Consider the following 16,480-nt stretch of genomic DNA (forward strand, 5'->3'; position numbering starts at 1 on the left):
TGTGATTTGAAATTGTCCAACACACTGACCACTTTGTGTTGGGTGCCAACCATGCTGGCAAAGTTGGCAGGCGCTGAGGGACTGCTGTGCGGCTGCGGCTGCGACTGAGCCGCAGACTGCGGCCGATTCTCCCAGTAGGAGCGGTTCAGGTAGCGCGCCAGTTCGGGGTCGACGTCTTCTACTGGCGGACTGGAGGTGCGCGTCTGTGAAAGAAAAAATGATTGAGATATTGAAATTGAATGAAGAATTTATCTGTTTTGAAAATGAAGAAGAAGGGAGAAGAAGGAGGAGGAGAATAAGATTGATTGATTGGGTACTTTATTCATTGACCGAACGAAGTGAGGTCTAAGATTCAAGTCGACGGTTTGGCATTTCTCTTAATGTTTAAATGTTTATATGTTGCGCATTTACGGCGAAACGCGGTAATAGATTTTCATGAAATTTGACAGGTATGTTCCTTTTTAAATTGCGCATCGACGTATATACAAGGTTTTTTGGAAATTTTGCATTTCAAGGATAATATAAAAGGAAAAAGGAGCCTCCTTCGTACGTCAATATTAGAGTAAAAATCAGACTATAGAATTATTCATCATAAATCAGCTGACAAGTGATTACACAGATGTGTGGAGAAGCCAGTCTATTACTGTATTTGTATAAGGTCAATGGTTTCAATCAAAGACCTTGAAGAGGTATGCATCTTTGAGCTGGGTTTACACCAAAGTTATTAACAAAATCTTAATAACTTAATCCTTATAGATTCTATTAGATTGAACGCAAGTTGACAAACACACATGTGCATCATGTGTATGATAAGTTATGTTCAATCTAATATAATCTATAAGGATTGGGTTAACATTTTGTTAATAAATTTTTGGTCTAATCGCAGCTTTAAGGTCTTTGGTTCCAATATTTTGTTTTGCAGTCATGGTATTATTATGCGTGTCCATCAGTATCAATATTCTCACATTCGAAAAAACTAATTTAATAGGTGATTAAAAATAATCAAATGAACTAAATAATGCTGAAGAAATTATAAAATTTTTGATTGAAAAAAATTAACTTTCATTAGATGGAAAGATTATCACGGAAGTGGATGAATATTATATAAATTCTGGAATAGAAATATATTCTATTCATTGTTTAAATTAACATAAATATTAATAAATTATGGAATACAAATTCAAACGTGAACTGATTTTGTTAACATTTAAAACAGTTGACATCAGGTACTTGTGGATGAGAATACTGCGTGAGGTCTACTGTTCACAGAACTACTAGTGTAGATTACAATATATACTGGCTTATACACTAAGACGGAGACAGAAGAAGTAGAAGACAGCAGGAGAATGAAGGAGAAGGAGAGACATATAATAAAGAAGACAGGGGAAGGAAAAGAAGAAGAAGAAACTTATTAAACATAGAAAATGACATAGAAATATAGTAAGGTCCACGTTATAATGGCAGTGTTTGATTAGTAATGGTATTGCTATACTTGTCTATCATTCAACAAAACAGATAGCGCTATCTCTTTCTCGCTTTGCTGTGTTGCCAGATCGTCTTTTAACAATGTAGAGTTAATAATTGATTTACAAAATATTTCATCTTAATTACGGTATGTAATTATTGAAAAATATAATTTCTCGCTCAATAAAATATAATTGATTATTTTAAACGAGAATGAACAGTTATAATAATAATATCGAGAGACCTGGCTGGCTGAGGTCTGGTGTCAGAGTTTTCAGGTCGCAACTGATCAATTTCAGGGCCTCTGACATGACCTAACGACTGCTTATCAGGCAGCCGGGACCAACAGCTTAACGTGTACATCCGAAACACGGGAGTGGCCCGAGATAAATATCTTGCCCGGGCCGGGATTTGAACCCGGGCCTCTAAATCATAAAGCCAGCATCTGATCCACTCGACTACGGCCACTCCAATGAACAGTTAATATTACATCAATAAACCTGTATCAGCTACCGTCTATAGAAGGCATTGACAAGACTGATGATCGGCAACGTTGTTCTCCTATCTTTCTCCACTGCCATTATAACGTGGACCTCACTATAGATCAAACTTCAACATAAAATAGCTGTTATATGTCAAAGCTGTTATATAGCTATGGTGAATGTGATATTTTCGAGCTCAAAATTTAAGTGTTTTTATTCTTTATTTTGTGAATTTATAGTTTGTTTCATGTTTTTAAGTAACTTTTATTATTAATCCATCCAAATTTAAAATTGTTTGTTTTATTCTAATTTATATTTTAGATTGTGATTTGGTGTAGAAATTTGAATGGACATAACCTATAATATTTTGACAATTTAAAACTAAATTAGGAAATTGAAGAAGTTTTAGGCAATAGCCTGTTTTTTTCTTTTCCGATTCTTGTATTTTTTTGCTAACCTTATAAATGAATAAATAAATAAATAAATAAATAAATAAATAATAAATAAATAAATAAATAAATAAATAAATAAATAAATAAATAAATGCACTTTATAGCAATACTTTAAAATGGAATGAGCTGATCGATTATATAATATATTGATGCAGGCCTTCTTACCGTTTGCTGTGATGAATAGTTTTTGACTCTGGTTGAGGGCAATTTCTGAAACAGAATAACAAATGAATTATTCAAAAATGATAAATTGAAAGATTAAAATTCAATTCACATTCGACATCATAAAGATGGATACAAATAACATTATGCGATACAAAGAATAGTGCTTCGTAGCCAAAATACTAGTAGTTCTTTAAACAGTAGACCTCACGCAGTATTCTCATCCACAAGTACCTGATTGAAACTATAGACCTTCAATGGAAATACAGCAATAGACTGGCTTCTCCACACATCTGTGTAATCACTTGTCAGCTGATTTATGATGAATAATTTTATAGTCTGATTTTTACTCTAATATTGGCGTATGAAGAAGGCTCATTTTTCCTTTTATATTATCCTTGAAATGCAAAATTTCCAAAAACCGTGTATATACGTCGACGCGCAATTAAAAAAGGAACATACCTGTCAAATTTCATGAAAATCTATTACCGCGTTTCGCCGTAAATGCGCAACATTTTAAACATTAAGAGAAATGCCAAACCGTCGACTTGAATCTTAGACCTCACTTCGCTCGGTCAACAATCCTGCAATCTAGATTTTACAATTTAAAATAGCATGATCCCAAGAATTGGAAGTATGGATACAATTATCATCAATCATCAACACAATCAATAACTTACTGTAATGAGATCCATCCAAGACCTATTATTAGTTTTGGTTAAATGAGAAGCATGTATAAGTAATTTTAAAATTCAAAGTCAATATCATTATAGCTTAAAACAAAAATCTTATGAGCAAATAGACATTTGAAACTTGCAACAAGATATTTTCAAAATTGAATGAAAAAGACTAAGAAATTGTCAAAAACCACAGATTTATTGTTATTGATACTTAGAAAGACCAGTTTCGGTTAATACAACATTGTCAATCTGATAATCTAGTTTATCAGAGATTTGACAATGGTGTAATAACCGAAACAGTTTCTGTTTATCAGAGATTGACGATGGTGTAATAACCGAAACCGGTCTTTCTAAGTATCAATAAATCTGTGGTTTTGACAATTTCTTAGTCTTTTTCATTCAATATGAATAATTACCACAATATCAGCTTCTCAACTACACAAAAAGAATTTTCAAAATAATTATTATCAAGCCGGTAGTTTCAAAACATCAGAATTACAAAGAACGTTTCAGAAAAATATTCAGGTTAAAAACAATATCTGTATTAACATTATTTGGAGATTCATTCATTCATTTATACAATAAATACATTATCAAAATGATAAGGAGAGGAAAAATAAGGTGAACTTGTGCTATTCCTCTCCCAAATTTGAAATGTTTTTAGATGTTTTGTAGCCAGTTTCAAATGTTTATTAGTTCATAAGAATTTGTTAATTATTCATTTATGCATTGATAGCTACAATATAATTCTCAACTATGAATGATTGGGGGAGGAACAACAGGCTTAAAGCCCAAAACTGTTCCTTTCCCAAATTTAGATAGAAATTGTCCAAAAATAGGTTATGTTTACACTTCACGATTATTGTCCAATTTTGAGTCCAAAATATTTAGGCTATAAACTAGAAATTTAGAATTAAGAAAAGTTGAAAACCAAATTAAATTATGTTTCATTATAGTTATCAGAATTACTGGTCACCCAATAATTCAGCAAACGTTGAAATACAGTATATATCTATAGATGCTTATAAAAATCGGTATAAGAAAATACAATTTCTGTAGATTATAATATGTATCTAGAGACAAGACATGGCAATACCTGCTTATGTTCAGCCTCAGACTGAGATAGAGCTATAGCCAATTGTAGTTCCTCTTCTTCTTGCAGTTCTTCGTCTGATTTGCGAGGGGGTGGAGCCTGGAGAGAAGATAACATTATAAGCATAAAATTTGAGTACTGATATTGAAGCCAAATACTAGAATGATCAATTTCCGAAAAAATTTACATATTAGACCTATAGTTTTACTATGTTTTTACTTTTGACAGGTCAATAAAGATTATGGTATCACAATTTTGTCAATGCACGCATAACTTTATTTTCAGCTTAAATTTACTCTAGTAAGATGAAAATAATTGTCTTCTTTTATACATAACGTAGCCATTTCTATATAGATCATTGTAATTCAATAGTAGTTCTGTGAACAGTAGACCTCACGCAGTATTCTCATCCACAACAAGTACCTGATTGAAACTTTTTTTATAAAGATTACGTCCTTTTATACTTATCCTTACGTCCTACTATATTCAGTGTACATGATGAGACTTAATATATTACATAGACATTACAGTACACAAACATACATAGACATACAGTACACACATATCAAAGTACAAATTGTTTACTATATGGTCAAATGACAAATTTGGTCAAACTAAGATTTGACTAAGGTTTTTGACTTTCCATAAGCTGATGCTATAATTATCATTCTATACACGAGTAGTTATGTGAACAGTAGACGACCTCACGCAGTATTCTCATCCACAAGTACCTGATTGAAACTATAAACCTCATGGAAGTACAGCAATAGAATGGCCTTCTCCACACAACTGTGTAATCACTTGTCAGCTGATTTATGATGAATAATTCTATAGTCTGATTTTTACTCTATTATTGGCGTATGAAGGAGGCTCCTTTTTCACATAAAATATTATCCTTGAAATACAAAATTTTCAAAAACCTTGTATATACGTTGTCACAAAGTGAATTTTTGTGACGGACGTAGAGCCGTCGACTAATGTATAATTTAGCGAATAAATAATAAAACAAATATAACTTGTAGCACCCTTGTTTTTTTAATTTAGCGAATTTATTCTGTTTTAGAATAGGAATAGGATCGACTGCCGGATATATTTTGTTAGATTTGTAGTTGTGTATATGCATTATCATCATCGTCGCCAATCCCTATAAATCAGCAGCAGCCGTATCATCAAAACGATAAGCGGCTACCGAGTCGGGTTGGTATCGTTCTTCATGAAATTTCTGGAATAGAAATATTGTTTACCGGCCTGAATTAGTGTAGCAATTAGTATCATTGTCATCATTTGCTGCCCTTAGCATCAGGAGCAGCTGAGTCAACCCCGTCACATGACCAGTGGCGTGATCGTCTTTTCAGACTCTCATTGGTCAGGAAGCTCTTTTCCCCCGGCCTCCTAATTTTCAGCGACCCGGTGCAGCTTCAAGAAGACCTGGGAGAGAAGCAGTTGTTCGGTGAACGGGTTCGTGTACGGCTGCGTTCCGAGCGGCGCTCCTAATAGTGGTGTACTAGAGGGTTAATATTCTATTCTGTATTTTAGTGAATGGAATATTGTATGTCGAATTGCCGACTGTATTTGAAGATAGAACTTCCTGGGGGATTGTCTTTCTTGTCGGTTATTTTTCCTAAATTCGTATCACTGGGGGTGAACGAGTTATCCTTGGTTTTGAAACCTGTAAGGGATCTCAAGTTTGTGCTACAAATAGTTGAGTGGGGAATTTAGCTAGGCTCTTATAGCGGGTTATTTTTGAGTACTTATTTTATAAGCCTCGACTCTGTCGCTTCACGACGTTTTTAATTATAGTACGGGAAGTGGGAATCGGTTCGCTATTCTCCGTATCAGTATCCACGTCGATTCAGGTAATTGTATGTCAGGACTGGTAGTCCGTATATTTTTCCTTCTCTGTAGTAAGGTGGCCTTTAGTTTAAAGAGTAATTTTTCTCCATTGAATTTTTATTCTTGTAGGGAAATCCCTGTCCTTTTTGAGAATAGTTCTACTCAATTAATTTTTATTCTTGTGGGAAAATCCCTGTTCCTTTTGAGAATAGTTTTCTCGATTAATTTTTGTCCCTGCAGAGAGATTATTATCATTTATGGTAAATTTTCCTTGCTTAGTTTTCATACTATAGAGTGGCCCTGTATTTTAAATTCGCTTAGCAGTTTCTGACTTGCTGTAATACCTAGTAGGAAAAGTCCAATCCTTTTCCTAGAGAACTCAGGTGCAGCTTGAGTTCGTCCTTGTCGAAGTTTCTAGACTGCGACGTCCATTCTCTTTCTTTCTCTTCACTTCCCTATTCTAAAATCCTTCTAGCTCTCAGGTACAGCTTGAGGACTTCCTCGCCGAAGTTTCTAGACTGCGGCATCCTTTCTCTTTCTTTCTCTTATTCTTCCTGTGTTAAAATCCTTCCTGATCTCAGTTCCAGATTCGAGATCGTCCTAGTCGCGGGTTTTCAGACCCGCGAATCCTTTCTAAAATTCTTAGAAACCTGTCTTCTTTAATAGCAAATATTATTTGCTGGTTTCCCTGTGGAAAATTCACGAATTTTCCCGTGATCTCAGTTGCAAATTAGAGATCGATCTTGTGGTAGTCCTTAGACTGGCAATTACTTGGAAAAGTCTATTGAAATCTTTTCCTGAATTAGGAGCCTCTGACTCGATATTTTCCTGTGGAAAATCCTGGAAGAATCCTTTCCTACCCTGACAACGACAGACTGTTGTCTTCCCGATATTATTCTACAGACTGTGTCTGTTAAAAATCTTTTCTATCCTCTCATAATAGTCGACATACTGACTATTAATTTAAAAGCGTTTCGGACGATTGAGAGTGATTCCCATACCCTTAAGGGCAGTCACAGATTGGCCCTTAATAACCGGCGCGCAGTCATCAGATTAGCGCGGAAATCCTGTTTAGCAGTTTCAGAATTGCTGAAAATCCTTTCGCAGCTGCAGGCTCGCGATTCAGAAATCCGACACCCGAAACCTTATCCTCTAAACTTTAATTACCACATAATTGAAATTGATATACTGTATTTAGCTAGCAGGTCCAGCTTGCTGAGAGCTAGAGCGCAATTCTCAGATTGCGGATTATTGAGCAGATATTTATTTGCTGTAGAGAATAATAATCTTATTATTGATTCTCTGTTCCCTATACCCTATACCGTATACCTCATACCCTGCACCCTATTCTCTATAGCTTACACCCTATACCGTGCCCTATTTATTATACCTTGAATACTACTAGTAACTCCATAGTTCCATCATACCTTTACCCCATAGCTCTCACCTTAAACCTCATAGAAAAACCACGTCCGGGCTTGCAGGTACAGCTTGCTCGCCGTCAATTCGCAGTTGGTTCAGATTGCGTACTACCTTTATAAATAGAATTATTGGTAGGGATCTGATAGTCAGATCCGTCTCCTTGTATAGGGTTATCTTAATCCCCCTTAACACCCACCCTGTATTCCAAAGGCCGAGGGCCAAATCGGCCAGCAACGGCACGGGCAAACACTCTTCCCCTGAAAGTAAAAATCTCGCGAAAGAAGCAGAGGGTAAAGAATCAGGATAGAGGGAGAAGTGTAGGTCCGGTAACTCCACCTGTCAGTACGGCTACTGACCGGGACCCATATCCGACTGTAGCTAGTCCGCGTTGTAGCAATACTTCGCAATTATTAGGAAACCTAGAGGGTGGAATAGGACATACTAATAACGTCGACGCGCAATTAAAGAAGGAACATACCTGTCAAATTTCATGAAAATCTATTACCGCATTTCGCCGTAAATGCGCAACATATAAACATTTAAACAGAGAAATGCCAAACCGTCGACTTGAATCTTAGACCTCACTTCGCTTGGGTCAATTAGAAAAGTATAACCATGGAGAAAATATAGCATTAAGAAGATAAGATATCCCATGGTATGAGGTCGTTTATGTTCCAAATTTCAAGCCGATCTTTTGTTATCTTAAACAACTACTGTCGTCTACTGTCAGTTACTACTGTTTTGTTGGGGTGAGAGTGTAAGAACATAGTATGAGAGACTACCAGCGTCACATAGCTTCACCAAAAAGAACTAAGACTATCGGATTGAGTTAACATTGAAAATTTCACGATAAACGCCCTATACCATGGTATATCTTCTTATGCTTTTTTTTCTCTATAGTATAACTTGAGAAATCACAGCTTACCTGATTTTGTTTGGCCAAAGAACTGTTGAGATATTCAGAAGGCAGGTCTTCACTTTTTGTGGGTGGTGGAGAGGAGGATGTCCTGGAAAAGAAGATTTAAGAAATAATTAAACTTAAACTAAAATCAGTTGAATTGTACCAACTTAATGAATGTATGAACACAGTCGATACAAGCACAGAGAAAAGATAGCATGAAGACACTATCTTTCCTCTATGATACAAGTTCAAATCTTGTTAATCAATATGAATTTAGGCAGCTGTTTATTGATAAATAAGCACACAATAAGAACGGTAGTAAACTAAAAATACTAGATGTGGAGAAACACAAGAGAAATCAATATAAAATTATTCCATGACGTGAAACAAAAATTTAGATGAAAGAACGGAGTTTAAGATCAATTACTTTTTCTTGTTGTTCATCTTAATGATGAAGGATAAGAACACCTACAGCATCAATAAATTGGATTCCAAAATATAAGGAAATAAATATTGTAAAAACACACCAGGGACCTCTTTATTTATTCGATAGAACAACAATAAAATAGTCAGAAAAGAAAAACTAGATTGCATGAGAAAAAACAAACTAATATCATTAGTGGTCAGCTGTTTATTCTAATGAGAAATAAAGACGAACTAAAATATTACGCTGGTCTTTTGGCAAAACCTCGTAACCCACAAAAATTCCAAAAATGAGATTTTTATACCACTGGATTCCCACACTTTTTTACTAATTTACTGCAAAATATAGTAACCCACATATTATTCGTGAATCAACGCATTTCCTAGTAACATCCAGTCGATGAAACATGGAAGCATTATCTAGTAAGCCACATAATATCTATTCATGCCAATATCAAGTTTTCAACGTGTACCATTGTATGGAAGCAATTACTCGTATCCCACATAACATAACCTCAACTTGAAATTCAGCTGTAGCCTACCTATTCTGCTATATGTCGTGTCGTAAATCTTGCTGCTTATTTTTGTCTTTAATGAGTTTGAGTCTTCAAGAAAGTCTTCAAGATAATGTTATTTTCATAAATTTAAAACTTCTTCATGAAGTAAGACGACATTTTTTAAAAATAGACTATTCTATTATATAGTTGATAGATTATTATTGTGGACCTAAGTAGCCTACGTATGCCTACAGTAGGCCTATTACCGTACTTGATAAATCTATTCCAAATCTGAACTCAAGTCATTTTGAGTTGAATACTCATTATTAGATAAGTGTTCAATAAAATATATATAGCCACATTACCAACCTATTAAATAAAGCAATTTATCTTATTAATGCTCTGTAAGTTATTGATAAAATAATAGGTAGGCCTAATCAATATTCTTCTAACAAGATCAGACATTCAGTGAGTGATCTTTGTATTCAGCCACCGTGGTGTAACTTTATAATATTCAGATCTTGAATAATACAGATATAACTTCATATCTATGCTATAGATATGAAAATTGAGTTTATTTGTTATTCTGGCAGGTAGCCTACTTATGAATCTATTCCAAATCCAACCTCCAAGTTGATTATAAAGTACCGGTACTTATTATTGGATACTGTAATCAGTCTATAAAATGTACATTACCTATTCGCTATTCATTTATAGAATGATAAAAGTATGTAATTCTAGGTAATTCAGTTTTTTAACGTGTAATGATTTGTTGCAGGGAGCTGTGCTGAACTGGAGTTCGAAGAAGGGACTGCCAACAGATCTTCAATATTAATCTTGCAGCACTTATACAGGTACCTAGGCCTATAGAGTTTTTTGGAATTATTTTTTTAATTTAACATATTGCTGGTCATAATATTGCATCTCCCATAAATATTATAGGCTTCCTATAAAGGCTTTTCGAATTTAACCTAAGCATCTGCAAGCTAGTTTGTGTGAACTGAGAAGACACAATGCTGTTACAATGTAAAGCTTTCTCAATTAGCTCGAACTGCTATAGTCTAACAATAACAATTATAACTTATATGTAAATTCCTAATTATCTTGTACAAACTGTCCCAGGCTGTAATTTATCACATTTTATTTCCAACCTTGATTCTACACACCAACAGAAGAGGCTTCATTTTTGATTTGCTATAGATGTGATCATACCTTTTATAGCCAAAAGGCTATCCCTTTTACAATTTTGCTTGCATGACAGAATTGTATTATTGCTTTAAAGAAGTGGATAGCTGGTATATTAACTCAGCTTCTTTAAAAATAATATTGATGTGCTGGAACAAGTTACTTAGCTAATGCAATCTATTTTAGAAAATTACTAATCAATTAACTACGATATTGCACACTGAACAATTAAAAAAGTTTTTGTTCAATTTGCTTGTTTCAGAATGGCTTCACGGGGGCAAAAAATGTTGGATATGATCAACAAGACAACAGATTTGAATGCATCTACCCATACAACACGTGGATCCAAGACCATCTCTTTCAAGGATCTTTTCCCGGATTCCAACTTCACAACCGAAGAAAAGACAGCTGAAATTGGGAAATTGATTGAAAATGACTTTGGTGAGGTAATTGTTTTGGATAACAATATTTTCCAACCGGGACCATCCAACAATACGGAAGTTTTTGAAAGCAATGGAACACCAGATTTGTCATCAATAATAACTGTAGAATCTAATGAGACACTCATCAATTATAGTATTGTTCAACCAGGTACATCTGGTGATATTAATTTATTGGGTAGTAGCAACTCAACAAATCCATCTTTGTTTGATTCAACCCAGAATGGGATAATAATTGTAGATTCTAATGGAGCACCAATTGATAGCATTAGTTTTGAACCAGGCACCTCTGACAATAACCCAATTGAAGGCTTTGTTAGCAATGAAGCACCAGATTTATCTTCAATCAATATAGAGTCCAATGGGAAACTGATTAATGTGATTGGAGATCCTGAGGTACATATGAATGATGTAAGCTTTGAAAGAAATACATCTGACTGTGATAAGAACAATGAAAACATGATATTGCTTGACTGCAATGTTTCACAAAATTGTACTGTATCTCCAAGTAGTTCAATAGTACAAAATAAAGCAATGGAGGAAGATGAGAAAACAGAGGAGTTTTATGGGGATATGACTGAGGGTAGAAAAAGGAAGAGGAAAGCAGATCCCAGTACATGGAAAAGGAATAGGAATAAAGAATTAAGATTGAGAGGAGAATCATACATTGGCTTTGAAAATTCAAAACAAGTTAAAATCTATCCTGAAAGAAAAATGGGAGATATATGTTATTCTAAACTCTGTGAAAAGTCTTCCTTGAGACAGTGTCATTCAATAAAGGATAAGAGGTCAGCGTTGTTTGATAAATTTTGGAAAGAGATGGATGGGATCAACGGAAAGTTTTTGTTATAATAATGTTGTGAAGTCCACTCCCAAAGGCGTTATACCAAAGATGAATCAAAGCGTTCAAATTCTTTTGAATATTATCTTCCAATTGGAGATGAAAAATTACAAGTCTGCAAGAAAACCTTCCTTTCCACATTCAACTTAGGTGAGTATCAAGTATCTTATTGGATAAAGAATGGGTCTGATGGAATGCATGCTTCACAGAGTGTCCTTAATTCATCAAGACGAGTTTCAAGATTGAGAAGAGAAAAGGGGAATGGAATAGAAAATCCAAGAAGCATTGTTGAAAAATTTTTGGATTGTCTTCCCAAATTGCCATCCCACTATGCAAGACGGGATACAACAAGAATTTTTTTGGAACCAGGAATAAAAAATTTTGCACAATTGTATGCAATGTTCACAACTTATTGTAGAGAGAATGATGTAAAGCCTTTATGCACTAAAGTATTTTGTGAGATATTCAAAAATAAAAATCTTGCAATTCATCAACTAAAGAAAGATAAATGTTACACCTGTTGTAAGTATGAAGTGGGAAACTTGAACGAAAATGATTTTAATGATCACAAAAACAAAAAAGATAGAGCTATATCTGAAAAGGAAATGGACAAAAATCTCGGAAAGGAAAACAAATGTACAGTGCTGACTATGGATTTACAATCTGTGAAAGTTAGCCCCTCTCTAAATGCCAGTGCGGTGTACTATAGAACAAAACTAACTTGCCATAATTTCACTGTAATGAATATCATTGATAGACATGTAAAATGCTTCTGGTTTTCTGAATAGACACTGATCTTTGTGCTTCAAGCTTTGCATCATGTTTAGTAGACTACTTGAAAAATCATTGCAGAGATGAGAAAAAATTCTTTGTTATCTATAGTGATGGCTGCACGTACCAAAATCGCAACATCATCATGGCCAACGCATTACTTTCAGCTGCAAAATCACTCAATATTGTGATTGAGCAAAAATTTCTGGAAAAAGGCCATACGCAAATGGAGTGCGACTCCGTCCATAGTGCAATCGAGCGTAAGCTACAGAATAGGGAAATCTATCTACCAAGTGACTACATAGCTGTGTCAAAAGAAGCAAGAATTCATCCCACACCATATGATGTGACATGGACTGAATTCTCATTTTTCAGTGACTTCTCACAACAGCATCATCACATGTATAGAAGTCTGAAGACCTGGGAAGAGTAATGTAGTTACAGGAATTAGAGGACTACAATATACTCCAAATGGAGAAATATATTATAAATTGGACTTTGATGCGGATGGAAAATACTTCCTCAGAGAAAGTCAAGACAAGGAGTGAATGTTGCATGGCCTCCTCTGAATGCATCAAAAAAGAAAATCAAGTATCAGAAGTACAAGCATTTGCAAGAGTTGAAAATGCTAATTCCTACTCAGTGTCATTCATTTTATGACAATTTACCTCATGAAATAGTCTGAAAGCTGTTCACAGAAGCGAAACGGTTTGCTAAGGCTGCTCTCGACTCAATGGCTCTTGCAGGCCGCTCTCAGCCTGTTCTAACAAAGCTGAGCATTGACAAAAACAGTCATTTACCAACCTCCTGATTTTTTACTACAAGCTCTAGGCGTAACAATGTTCATTATACAGAATAATTTTGATGCTGAATAATAAATTGCATATTTTTCCATTTTTGTAAATTGAAAATAAAATAAAATGAGTTTCAACAATTATGATCTTGGTGTTTTTATTATTGTGGTATGGTATACTAGATATTGCTCTTCTAATATTAATATTCCCATGTGGCATACATGTTGCACAAAATATAGTAACCCACAATTGTTCCAAAATAGACAATGGCATTTACTCATAACCCACTTAATTTTTCAAAAATAATAAAAAAGGTCTTAAATCATCATTAAAATAAAATTGCTTCAATAATAATGCTATTTCCATAATATTATGACATTTGAGCTCCTAAATAATAATTTATATCGTTTTTTCTTTCTCCTGTAAAATTTGATCAATGTGGGTTACAAGATTTTGCCAGATGATCGGCGATTAGCTTGTGTTCTATCATGCAACAGAGTCCTGTAAAGGTAGACGCACACAGATCGTCATCGGACGGACGGCACGCATCGGAAGATTATATTTGATGCTTGTTTTCAATTGGAGTGCGCATACCCATCCGCATCTTTTAGGTATGCGCACTCCAATTGAAAACAATGCATCAAATATAATCTTCCGATGCGTGCCGTCCGTCCGATGACGATCTGTGTGCGTCTACCTTAATAGTCAACCGCATGAAGATAGTCCAATGGAAATTGGAACGGCTAAGTACCCCCTCACTCATAGACGTTTGTCTATTTACTTATTAAGGCAACTCTTCACAAGTATTTTAAGCCCAGGGGATGAATGATGATACAGTGCAAACGGTCCTTTTTCAAACGTTACCAATTCGTCAGGTTCATAAAAATATTATGTAAACATATACTATAATAAAGGAAAGAACTGGCTTATACAAAAGTACGGGACAGGAATGAATGACGCATCATGACGTCTCAACTACTTTATACGTAAATCTGCATCCTTTACCCATAATATGGGATCGATGACGTCAAAAACATATAATACACAAAACAAACATACATAAGGCATGTCCAGCAAGACAGCATTTCCGAAAAATCATCTCTCATATATTCGCCAACACTAGTACGCCTTGCTTTTCAAGTGCTTGGATACAACTCTCTCGAACGCTCTTAAATCCATCTGTTTCACTCCTGTAGGCAGCCTATTGAAGTATCGCAATGCCGAACTCCTGAAGCACACCTGTGATCTCTGAAGGCGTACTCTGGGAATATCAATCAGTGTGGTGTTATGTTCATGCACATCAGTCCGAGTCAACATGTACTGCTGGTTCTTCTTGACATACATTAGACAGAGAAGTAGGAGTGGCAGATCACTGTTAGAATACCAAGTCTAACAAAAAGGGGCTTGCAGTGTGCGCGATAATCGCCTGCGGTGATGATTCGGGCAGCCCGTTTTTGCAGCTTCAGTATGTCCACAACCTTTGCTGAATGACCCCAAATGAGAAGGCCATAGGAAATGTGACAGTGGAAGAGCGCGTGATACACCATGACTGAATAGGCCTCAGTCACATGACCCCTCAGCTTCAGCAGCAGAAAACAAATTCTGGTTACTGATTAACTTGAAATGTTGCATATAGATTCTCAATTTACCGAGGATGGTTATTGGTCTATTTTCAATTCTTCAAGATTCCATTACGTCAAGTTTTCAGTTTGTCAAGTTTTCAATTGGACCCTTGGGGAGCACGGGCAACCTGCTAGTCTATAATAAGTTGTAGCCTAATACTAATCTGTTCCAATTCCCTTGGGACTCTTTTCATGCGGTTGACTACAGTACGAGCTTTTCTTACTTCACTTTTACTTATTTACCGTGTGTACTTACTTGGTAGATTTGGTACTGTTATTGGCGAGACAGGTATCGCACACTCGGACCTCCTTTTCTATTCCGAATTTCGGCAAAGTGCACTGCTTGGAAGAACACTGTCCACAGAACACCTGGCCACACGCCCTGCAATGATGCTGCAAACAAAACATAATTTTAAATTTCAAAATAGTATAGCCCAATTGATTTTGGAAGTTGAATTTAGTTTTAGTTCGGTCGCCAGACTTGGATTATAGGCCTATATTGAGGCAACCAATAAATCAACTAGAGTCAAATCAAATCAAATCAAATCAAATTTATTTCCATTTAAAATAAAGTTTACAAACATAAATATAAATTACATTTTATGGAAAAGATTCCATTTTATGGAAAGTATTTTAACTTTTGGTGCTAGATATCTTAGTCGAATTAAAATCAAAAACCGTCATCTAAATTATTGGAATATTAACAGAATTTCCCTCGCGTTCGTGAAAAGTGACTTGACCTTATGTTTATTTTCATACTCCTGGTTGTCGGTAGACAATCGTAAGGGTGCGGCTGCTCACATAGTGAGTTGGTACAGGTAAGCAGTCGCGATCGAGATAGAGGTACCTCAACGTAACACACACATATATTTTGTGCTGTCAGCGACCACACGCTGAGGAGGTCGAGATATACCGCGCGGTAATTGAAATGGACATAACCTATGTATAATATTTGACAATTTGAAACTAAATTTGGAAATTGAAAAAGTTTTAGGCAATAGCCTGTTTTTTATTTTCCGATCCTTTTATTGTTTGTGCTAACCTAATAAATAATCCTTTATCTCGACCTTCTCACTAACTCAACATGTATTTGTTGTGTTAGTGAGGAGGTGGAGATGAAGGTTTACCGCGCGGTTTATCTGTGTTACATTGTTGCACTCTATTTCGACCTCAACCTCTTATATCCCTCTACCTCCTTACTATTCGAACACTCTAAGTCTAGCTACAAACACATCAATTTTTGCACGTAAAGCTGCGTACACATATTCGTGCTTCCAACCCGCACCGAGCACGCTCCTCCCTCGTACCGCCCTAGTACCGCCCTCGTGCCACCATCGAACCACAGTCGCACCGCACACGCACCTCATGAACGTTACGGAAGATGTTAATCTTCTCGCGTTCCCCGGTCGAACCACTGT

General features: G+C 35.6%; 1 protein-coding gene across 1 annotated transcript in view; it reads right to left on the reverse strand.

Annotated features, from left to right (window-relative positions):
* LOC111050976 (hepatocyte growth factor-regulated tyrosine kinase substrate) overlaps positions 1-16,480 on the reverse strand; it is a 44,442-nt gene that overhangs the window by 12,975 nt on the left and 14,987 nt on the right. Inside the window, exons 6-10 of the mRNA XM_039434971.1 lie at positions 15,319-15,455; positions 8,514-8,595; positions 4,337-4,432; positions 2,564-2,608; positions 30-203 (exon numbers count right to left, since the gene is read on the reverse strand). Coding sequence (XP_039290905.1) covers positions 30-203; positions 2,564-2,608; positions 4,337-4,432; positions 8,514-8,595; positions 15,319-15,455 — 534 coding nt within the window. The remainder of the gene's footprint in view (positions 1-29; positions 204-2,563; positions 2,609-4,336; positions 4,433-8,513; positions 8,596-15,318; positions 15,456-16,480) is intronic.

The sequence above is a fragment of the Nilaparvata lugens genome, chromosome 8, assembly GCF_014356525.2.
Source record: "Nilaparvata lugens isolate BPH chromosome 8, ASM1435652v1, whole genome shotgun sequence".
NCBI classification, from domain to species: Eukaryota; Metazoa; Arthropoda; class Insecta; order Hemiptera; family Delphacidae; genus Nilaparvata; species Nilaparvata lugens.